The following is an 11,261-nucleotide window of genomic DNA, read 5'->3' on the forward strand; positions in this document are numbered from 1 at the left end:
ATAAGGCGATTATATTTATCGTCATCACACCCGATCCGACTCTGTATCTATCATCGGAATCTTTTGCTTTGTCGTTTAAAGGGGGGGGGGGAGCTGAAATGGTAAAATTCAATACTCTACCATCAAACTTGACTTTGCATTTACTACTGACTTATTAGTGGCTGAATTTTACATTAGAGAGAGGTAGCGACATAATATATATTTAAAAAAAATAATATGAACAATTAATCTAAAGGGTTGGTGGTGGATGTGAAGCATTAAGCGGGAAATCATCTCTACCTCCCCTCCACAGAATCCTTTGATATGCAGGCCTAAATTATATAATGTGATTTTCCCCCGCATTCTTGTGATTGTAGGCCTACTTTTTTTCCGTTTGTCAGCTTTTCTTTTGATTCATGAACATTCTGTTGAAAATTAGTTATTGTTGGTATTTTCGGAATAAAACATGCGCTAAAAAAATCAATTATCTTCTAAATTAAGTCTCTATTGAAGAGTGCCTAATTTTCTGCCTTGTCAAAAAGTGCCCGATTTCCCGGTCCCGGATGCTTAAATTACTGGGAGCTTAAATATTTCCAGACACCAGTCGATTGTGAGTCAGAAAGAATAAAATCATATGTTAATAGCAGAGCTGAGTTTGTCACCTAGTCCATCTACTGTACATACACACACACACCGTTTTCCATTCATTGGACCAAGGCAGACTCAGCTTCGGGTCACAGAGGTCGTTTAGCTTCCCTCCCCTTATCACTGTTAAAGCAAAGAGGGACACCCATGAGCCGCTAGCCGAAAACGCCATCGTCTGGATGTTATGTCATCCTGGATGTCTTGCTAACTTCGGTTCCCCCTCCCCCCCCCCCCAGTAAGACTTAGTTTTCTTTCGCCACTTTCTCTTCCCTCCCCTCTTCTTGACATTCTTTCATTTTCCATATATGACTCCCCTCCCCTCGTGTGAATGGTAATTGGTGTGCGTGTGAGGCGTATTGTATGAGTGTGACTTATATAACGCACCTGTGGTGTATTGCTCCAGTGGTCAAATATGGGACGTCTAGTAAGTGAGGTATGTCTTTGATGGTTGTGAGATATGAACAATATGGGTATTTGGCGCAGTGAAAGTGGGCGCTGTTTTCTTTTGAACTTCCAGACCGCCGAGCAGCAACTTTAGAACAGAATTAGAATACGACTAATTTCGTATTTATCACCAGGATCCACTTGTCCGGGTATTACGTTATGTTGTAATTATCTTTGACTCAACTCTTTTGACACACAAAATAATCAGCTCTGCAAAGGTTTAAAGTGCTTTGTTAACAGCGCTTAATAAATTAAAGTATTATTTTGTAGTTATTTGCAGGAGCTTGCATACCTAGATAAACCTAACTCTATCCTAACCCTAACATTAACGGTACCTAAACAGTAGGCCTATATCTAGAGGAAAAATGTCGATTTTTGCACATTAACGTAACCTGTAGCTAATCAGTTAATGAGCAGATTAGCTAGCTTAAATATATGGCTCCTCCTTCGTAGCTGAAGATGAGATTATTTCCCATTTTCTATGAATTTGACGATGGCTTTGGAGTCCATTTTTTCTTTTAAAAAGCCGACCACATAGATGGCATGGATTGCTGCAGATATGCCTGCTTCATTTCTCACCTTCCTTTTTTTTTTTTTTAATCTTAGATCTACGTTCTTTGTTAATTACCAAGCTCCTTGCGTTATATCATGAAACACGACACTCACGGCCGCAGTCAATAAGAAAGGACCCAGAGCTATAGCGTTTCCCTCACACTCCTTGAGAGAACTCTTAAGGGTGTCTTTGTAACGTTTGTGTTGACCCTCCCACGCAATTGTTGCTGTGGCATGGATACTGTTTATCCGTAACAACGTCTGTTATGTGGTCAAGCCAATAAACCAAATGGATTATTCTTTAATGCAACTCTAATGTCCAACTCAAACCAAAGACTAGCCAAGTAATGTGCACATTGACGGATTTTAAGCTATAGCGGTACTGTGTCAGCGTGCACTTGTCTCCTCTACCGCCTTAAAATCGTTTTCTAAACTAAAATGTACTAAAATAATGGTACTGATAAATCTACCTTAGTCTAGTCCCCTGCCTAGAATGAGAAAGGAGGGGATGGTGGAATTAATATATCTCATTAATTGTTTTACCATTAATAAGATACTTGATAAGCTAAGTATTTTTTAACTCTCAATAATTTCATATAAAATACACGCGCAAGTACGTACGCACACACATACACATATATACACACATATGTACATACACACACATAATGAATAAAGCATCATCAAATTTAAAAAAAAAAGAACATCTAGATCTATGTGAAAAAACAAAAAATACCGATTTTTTTTTTTTTTTTTTCAGATTCAATAGAACACAAAAACATGTATCCTTAACAAACTCAATCTACACCAACACATACAAAATAAAATATTGAGAAATAATATAGATTCACACTAGTAAAATGTACATCTATTTCCTGTTTAAATAAATAGGTCTACATTCCCTCTTATCTAAATGTATTCAGATTTTATTTATGTAATAGTTGGCAGCACACTATAACTCATTTTATTTATTTTAACCAACAAAATCCATCTGGCAACAATTGGTTGCCTGGGAGCTGTTGCTATCATCATTTTAATATGGCGGCCGCCAGCTAAAACATGATCATACCAAATTTTTAATGCTATTAAATTGCCAATATTCAAAACAATTGAAAAAGACAATAAAATTAACTTAGTCATCCACTGTTTCTCCATATTGAAAGTCACACGATCTGTCACGCGACCGTTCTATCTATATAATGTAATACGGTGCTTCTCGTTTTAAAAATGACAAATGTTATCTTCTACAGCTCTATTATTTCTATTAGTTTATTTTCTCTCTCTTCCTATCCGGTATTTAAAAAACAACTAGGTTATTCCCCCTTTTGATAATGCTTTTGGTCTTGATCCTGCTCCTTGACAACGCAGAAAAATGGCCAGGCGTGTAAATACCGACGCTAAATGCGGATATTGCCCAATCAGGAAAGTCCTGATATTAAATCAATAAATGTATATATAAATATAGATCTATATATACATAAATATATTTATATGGTTCCAAGACATTTCGTTCACTTGATACTCGAGTCAACACCCAGTTTTAACAGTTTGGTGCTTGTTAGAAAAAATCTGGAAGGTTGAACATAACGCATGATGGAATAGGTATGTTAATTTAACATCTGGACCGTAATTAAAAACGCTAAGCACACAGAGGTGGGGCGAACAAGACTACACGACGGACAAATGAGGGTCCATTCAGCTATTAAATTATGTTGTAAGGTTGCATTTTTTTTCCCTTTTCTTTGTTAAGTCCAATTTGTAAACGCATAGCATATACTATCCTCGTATTTTAGAAAAATTAACAAAGAAACTTGAATTAGGTAATCAAATGTATTTTAGGAAATAATAGCAACAAAAGTTAGAGGCATAATCAGTGGCGTCACCCAGTGCGGTCAGCTCATGCAGGGTGTCACCACACTGGCGGATCAAGGGGGGGGGGGAGCGGTAGGGGCGATCGCCCCCCCCCCCCCCGACCCCCCGAAGGAGGGGGGGGCGGACGAATTTTAGTATAGAATTCACACAATTTGTATACGAATTCATTACTTATGTTAATAATATATACTAATTATTTATATTTCAACCTATTTTTAGATTATTTCGCCCCCCCCCTCTAGTATGTTGGCCGATTTGGTGGGGTCGGGAGGGGGCGATGGTATCAATCCCGCCCCCCCCCATAAACTTTCGAGTGGGGGGGGCGGTCCAATTTCTTTGTAGAAATCACAGCTTGCTAACAGAATCAATTAAATATCTATGTGATTAAAACTTGTTATTGATATTTTAACCGATCTTTGTATTATGTCGTTCCCTGTTTGCCAATTTATCTCTGCTGCCCTTCCCACCTAAACCTTTTGAGGGGGGTGGCGGTCCTACTTTAATGGAGAAATCATAGTTTGTGAACAAAATTAGTTGAATTAATATATAGATTTATATTATGTCGCTCGCCTTCTTGTATCTTGGCCGTTTCGGTGAGGTTGGGGGAAATTGCATGTACTGCCCTTCCAACTCTAGCCCTTTGAGTGGGGGGGGGGGGGCGGTCCTATTTTTATGGAGAATCATAGTTTGTGAACAAAATTAGTTGAATATCTATATAATATAAACTACATATTGATATGTGAACTCATTGTATATTATGTCGTACCACACTCTAATCTCAAATTTTATCATTAGTAAAATTTAAATGAAAAAGGGTTGTACAAGGTGGGAGGGGCGATTCATGCAATCGCCTTTCCCCCATCGGACAAACCAATACTTTTTCTTTTTGTATTACAGTTAGGAAATTACAAAACAAAAACATCTGTCACTAATATAATTTATATATACTATAAATTAAATTCTTATATCGAGTCGCCACACCCCTATTCTTTAATGCCAAATGCAATCTTTAGCAGAAATTATTAAAGGAGCGAGGATTAATCGTTTTCACTCTACCGCCCCTCCAATTTCCAGACAGAGTTTATGTAATTTCACATGAATTTATCATAACTATTTTAAATAAGAGTCACGATTGAGATGAGTTCTAAACCCAAATTATTTTTTCCTAGTCGCCTTTTTCTAACCTTTACTCAATCTGATATTTTTCTAGTTAAATAAATTTGGGACTATAACTCACAATTTATACTTTGATTTTATTGAATATTATTTATAGAATAATTTTTTTTCGGCGGAGATCCTCAAAGCCAAAATCTAAATATGTGGGGTATCTTATCTTTTCAAGGAACAAATCGGATTTTTTGCAATGTATTAAGGGCCTATAAATTCATATTAGAATATTTTTCAAGTACAACATTATTCAAAAGGTCCTTTTTTAATAGTATGAATAATGAGCTGTAGATGTCAGGAGAATGCGTTACTGCAATGAAGAATGCAACAAAACGCTTTTGGCGGCGGGGCTTCGCCCCGAACTCCATTGATAAATAATGAGTTGTAGATGTCAGGAGAATGCGTTATTGCAATGAATAATGCAACAAAACGCTTTTGGCGGCGGGGCTTCGCCCCGAACTCCACTGATAAATAATGAGCTGTAAATGTCAGGAAAATACTTTTCTGCAGTGAAAAAAGCAAGAAAACGCTTTTGTCGTCGGGGCTTCGCCCCGAACTCCATTGATAAATAATGAGCTGTAAATGTCAGGAGAATGTGTTTCTACAGTGAAGAATGCAAGAAAACGCTTTTGGCGGCGGGGCTTCGCCCCGAACTCCACTGATAAATAATGAGCTGTAAATGTCAGGAGAATACTTTTCTGCAGTGAAAAAAAGCAAGAAAACGCTTTTGTTGAAAACCTTATAGCGATGCCCCAGTTGTTTTGTTTTTCACCAAAGGTTGAGAAATGCTACTTTTTAAAAATTCTCATATATATACGCACGTTTATGCATAGGGTTAGGGTTTACTGGGCATTAGGGTTAGGGTTTGGAAAAAAATCGCCCCCCCCCCACTCAAAAGTTCTGGATCCGCCAGTGTGTCACCACCGCCCCCCACCCCCTAAATTTTGTTTTCCGTTTGTTCGTTTCGCTGTAATACATACAGTTTATAATTACCTCTGTTATTGAATTTTAAAATTCAGTTGTTTATTACAATTTACAGTTCACTGTGTTTGTGTAGTCATGTGAAACTCTACACTCATCCTTAATCTTTGGAGTCGAAGACATTGCTATTAATCTACTGTTCATTTTGCAACAATGTAACCATCAGTAAATTACACTGTTTTTTCTTCTGGATTTCAAACTTGAAAACTTATAATTAACTTTATCAAAGTTAATGTCTTTAACGATCTCATTTTTAATAAAAATCCCTTTGTCAAAATGTCGTTTGTTTCTCTGTCTCAAAAAGTTCTTAATTTTAAGTTTAAAAATCCTTTTTCACATGACCCCAGAGATAAGCAGATGGTAAGAAACAGTTGAAGGCTTTGTTAAATGATTTAGAGATATTTTCTAACGTCTTAGTGGCATATGAATCATGCACAGTCAACTTTTATTTTCTTCAAGAATAAATATTGTTGCCTTTAGATCTTTTCTCAGTCATGGTATTTCTGTTGGAATGTTGCCTTTTGAAAAATCATCATATACGCCAATATTTTGAAACTGGCATCTACAATACTTCGTTGGTTGCTGAACAAAAGAATTTTTCGGTTGGATTGCTTCAAATTTATCTGCTATATCAATGATTGCTTAAAGTAGGAGTTGATTCGAAGCTCAGAGTTAAAAAAACGATCAATGCACATAAGAATGAACCTCTTCGCAGGACGACGGGGGATGGGAGCGGGCAGGGTTTGAACCCTAGATCGTCGATAAATCCGAACGACAGTCCAGCGCGCAAACCGCACGACCAGGCAGCCATCTTTTTCTCTTCTTAAATAATGAGTCCGGCATCTATATAGTGATTGCTCGATTAGAATTTTCTTCTTGTTTTAAATATTTTTTTTCTTCTGAATCAGTGCTTTTTTTTTATTTAGAAGAGCCTTTTTTATTACACTTAGCGCTATAGTGTTATGCTTTTGTTAAAGAAAATATTTAATTAGTCACCACATTGTTATTGTCAATAGTTTAAAGATAGGCATACTCTTGTGTATCTTCTACCCCCCCCCCCCCCCCCAAAAAAAAAAAGTAAAGATAGGTAAAATAAAAGATCTTAAGATTCGCCTCTAGTGGCAATAATTTCAGAATGAAAAAAGTATTTCAAATTAATATCGTATCAAAAAATGCTCAGCAAAAAACTCATTTCTGAACAAGAATGTTGACCACGTAGACTGAGTGAATGTTCTACACATCTATTGAATGCCTTTTTGGTGTTGGTTCTTAATACATTCCCCGTACTCCTCCATGGATACAGACATTGAAGTTGCATTTTTATATCTTTGAACTCCAAAATTAAATTCGAGCTCAATCTTTTCTAGACATTTTAAGATATTAAGTTGATCTATTTTGTCTCCCTTAAAATCGTATAACTTCTGAATCTGATAGTGTGTGTTGTTAAGTGTGCTATGTCAGGTGTCAAACCAAATACAAAGGTGCTTACATAGTCATTCTGACTCAAATCTTTTAGGCCTACGTCGTTTGCTAAAACATTTATAAACTTTTTAACATTACAAATTTACTTCCATCTTCTCAAGGAAATTCTTTATTCAATAAATACCCGTTGATAATACAGTGGCAATAAATGTAAAATATATCCTTCCACTGTTTTTCTTCTTTACATCAATCATAGCAACGACTTCATTGTCGATTGTATTTACTATTTGCAGCCGGATGCCCTTTTTTTCCAATATAGATGAATTCATCATACGTCTTTTAATATTCCTATTTAGGACTTTATTTCAATCACACATTAAATTAAGTTACAAATGTATATTTTATTTCTATACAATCAGTTGAAAATAGTCGACAACAAAACAATACAGCTTTTAGCTGTTAAGTGACTAAATCGTCCTTATTAGGAAGCATCAGAACCATTCTTGGCACTAGCCAAGAAGAAAAATAATTCCCCTAAAATATTCAAGTATATCCTTCGACTGACACATAGTAACAATTCCTTTTATCTTGGCTAGAACTTCTTTTACAGAAAAATTAAATTACATTATCATCACAAATCTCAAAGGCCACTTATTTACTATGCAATTCTACAAAATTTACAATAATTACATGTGAGATTTCAATAATATTTAATGCCTGAAGAATGTCGCCATTTGTTAAACAGTGACTATTGGTTAATGGCATCCAGATATTACGGTGCTAGCAAAGTCAATAGATTCGATTAAAACTTTTGTTTTTAATCAAAGCAGTGTTCATAAACATACATGTAGCTGGTATACATTTGAAACTAATTAATTAATTAATCACGTTTTTTGTTGATATATTAAGTATGATATAGCATTTAAAACATTTTGATAGAATTAAACAATTAAAATATGTTTAGTTGAAATGAAAAACAAAGTATGTAGATCTATTTATTTATTTTGAATAGCATGTTCCAATAGTTAGCCAGTCGTTTTTATTTTTTGTCAGTTATTCACCAAGTGCATTTTTTACTTGGGTGTCACCCCATAACGGATGTCACCCGGTGCGAACCACACACTCCTAGTGACGCCATTGGGCATAATGTAGGCTATCAATCCCCTGTATGTACTTTTAATGTACACACACGCGACGAGAATATAGGCATAATATTAACAATATGTTATCCAGTGAACGAACAGTCGTGTCGGTACGCGCGCTATTCGTCTCGATGGTCCCGGGTTCATACCGTATACAATTCGAATAAGAATCACGCTTGGTATGTACAATGCACATTAATTAGCAACATACAAAAACAAATTTTGCTATTTGTAGCCTACCCGTATATAATTTCCATATCAATCAATAAAAGGAAAAAAACAACCACACTTTTCAAATTAGCATATGGCGTTCCCAATATTAGTTGATAACCGAAGCAAAAGTGAAGGCCACGAAAAAAACAACCTACATATGGGTCTCCTAATTATTTTGAGCATAAGGTTACATTTTTTCGAACTCTGGTAAGTGATGACTAAATATGACAGACCTGTTAGGTGGAATGTTAGTTTTCAATTTAAAAAAATCACAAAATATATGGCAAGAGATATATGAAAAAGTGCATTGTTAACTATTTTAGATTTGGCAGACAGTAGAGTGGCTTAAGTTCTGGACATAATCACTTGTGTTCATAAGATTTAAGACATAGAATCTGCACAAAACGATCGCACCATCAATCATAAATGCAAAGTTCTGCTTAATACGACTACTCAACAGACTAAATCAAGCGGACATCATATCTTTTAAAAAGGCCAATTTCAGGATGAAATGCAGCGCAAGTTACTTTGTGAAAAGTGCTTCTACACCACAAAGTATCTGCTTAACAACAGGTGTTTTGGGTCAAGGTTTACAACAAAAGGAGTAGCATTGCCTAGCTAAGTTTATTGGAGGAAATAGTCACTGACTTTATGACACACATAGAATGAAAAGCATTGCAGAGAAAATTCACTTCACAATTAAAGAATATTTGTCTTCTGAACAGGGCATTTTCAACATTTTTTTTAACCCCTCAGGAATATAAACTACTTTAACTTATTTACTTGCTTTGTATTTGTATCTAGCAATGAGAAAATCTGACTTGCTAATTTTAAGAAATTCAATTACTTGATCATTTTTTTTTTATGAAACTATGGTATCTACTAGTCTAGTTTCATACCACCCCACTCATATGACACTTGGTAACTGGTATTTCTTGTAGATTTTTTCTTTAAAAAAAAAAAAAAAAAAAAGGAACTCAGCAATACTTTAAAAAAAAAGTATAACAATTTATTTAGTTGTTTTTTTCTTTGAATTTATAATCAAATAGCTATTGGCCAAAGAAAAAGAAATAGAATAAAGAATTGATTATTCAAATTGTAACATATTGTAACATGTTAAATTTTGTGATAGTTTTCCAAAATTTAATTTTCAACATTTTCTTTTGGGCACACGATTTTAGTCAGCTCTTGGTTCTCAACCACAGTTGATGGGGTGGACAAAATTAGAAGATGCCTTCTCAACAGCACAAAAGGAGCTGCCATTCCAACACCAAAGAGTGCAATGTATACAATGGTAAACACAGTTTTATTGGATGATGAAAAAGGCATGTTCTGAAAAAAAAAAAGGTTAATACTTATAGATACACACTGACAAAGGTACACAATTCATAAACAAAACAAAGAACATTTTTTAAAAAGCATTAACATACTAACATTTTTTAGACATAATATTCCTTTAAAAAGTGTACTTTTATTGGACTACTCTGGAGTTTTCTTAAGATTTTAGTATAGTCCCCACATTTTACAGCACACAATGCTACACTCTGGCAGAGCCTATGAAGAATTGGTACTTGTTCTTCCACTGAACACATCTGCTGTGTGGAGATGGGAAATGCTGTGTGGGCTACATTTTCCAGGCATTCATCTCATTTCTTTTAGAAGATCCATAGTCGCTTCACGACTGAAGAAGGCCAGAGAGAAAGAGAGTAAAGCAAGGATATAAATAAACAGAGTGTGCTACTAGGTTTAGATTAGACATTTATTTTTGGAATGAACAGTTATGTAGTAATTGTGTCAGTGCCAGAATTTGAGAAAGCTTTAGTATATCTAACTAAAAGTTATTATTTGCAAAGTTAAACAGGTTTAATTTGATTTTATATGCTTAATATAGATCTAAACTAAACATTTTTCTTTTATCAGGTTTGCTGGGTCTAAATAAAAGAAGTTGATGAGGCTAGTGGCTAGGATGTAGCAATCTTCAACTCTGAAGGAATGTCTGAAACTTGTACCCAGAAAAACAATGCTACAATTCTATACAGATCTAGATCTAGTATCTTATTTATTACAGACATTACTTCAAAAAAGATCTATCCACATAAAAATAAAAATGCTGAAAATTTTAACTATTTTAATCTAAACTTGATCTTGGTAATTAAATCAAGATTAGAGAGTCTAAATCTATCTAATTATCTATGTCAAGATTCTATATCTAAAAATTAAAATATTATAGATCTAGATCTATATTAGGCCCCTATAATATAGACCTACCATGAGTTGAGCAGACCTTCACTAAGTCTAAATATCAAGATTATATTATATAATCTTGACTGACTTGACCTAGTCTAGACTCCACTAGGCACTAGATCTAGTAGTAACTATACTACTATAGCCATAGGCATAGGCCTACTAACTACTTCGTTGGTTAGTGACTAACCTGTTACCTAGAATCAAAGACTTTATCGTTTATGAAAAAAAAAATGATTATAAATGGATCAGAGGATGGATCTAGATCTTGATCTGATTAAATAACTAAGCTTATAGGCTTAAGCTTGCTTAGCTTACCGATCCAGGAATGCCTTCCTGTTGCCAATGTTGACTGAACATTTTGGGTGTTGTTGCAAGAGATCTTCGGAATGGCATTGCACTTTTTAAAGGATAACACTTTAACTTGAAGCATTTCAATAATGTTGCCATTTTGTTGAATTTATCTATAAGGCCTATAGATCTAGATATCGATCTAATTGCTATAAGTAGTATAAGATTAAATATCTAGACCAGATCTTGATTCTGCAACTGTTTAAAATGCCGTACTAATCAACTGACAATTCTAGCCAGATTTTCTTT

General features: G+C 34.9%; 1 protein-coding gene across 1 annotated transcript; it reads right to left on the reverse strand.

Moving 5' to 3' along the window:
* Positions 1 to 9,404: 9,404 nt before the first annotated feature.
* LOC106078581 (uncharacterized) lies at positions 9,405 to 11,261 on the reverse strand. The gene is made up of 2 exons (XM_013239480.2): positions 10,980 to 11,261; positions 9,405 to 9,749 (listed from the first exon to the last, which is right to left on the reverse strand). The coding sequence occupies exons 1-2, from the start codon at positions 11,109 to 11,111 to the stop codon at positions 9,561 to 9,563; spliced, it is 321 nt and encodes a 106-aa protein (XP_013094934.2). The 5' UTR covers positions 11,112 to 11,261; the 3' UTR covers positions 9,405 to 9,560.

The sequence above is a fragment of the Biomphalaria glabrata genome, chromosome 1 (assembly GCF_947242115.1).
Source record: "Biomphalaria glabrata chromosome 1, xgBioGlab47.1, whole genome shotgun sequence".
NCBI classification, from domain to species: Eukaryota; Metazoa; Mollusca; class Gastropoda; family Planorbidae; genus Biomphalaria; species Biomphalaria glabrata.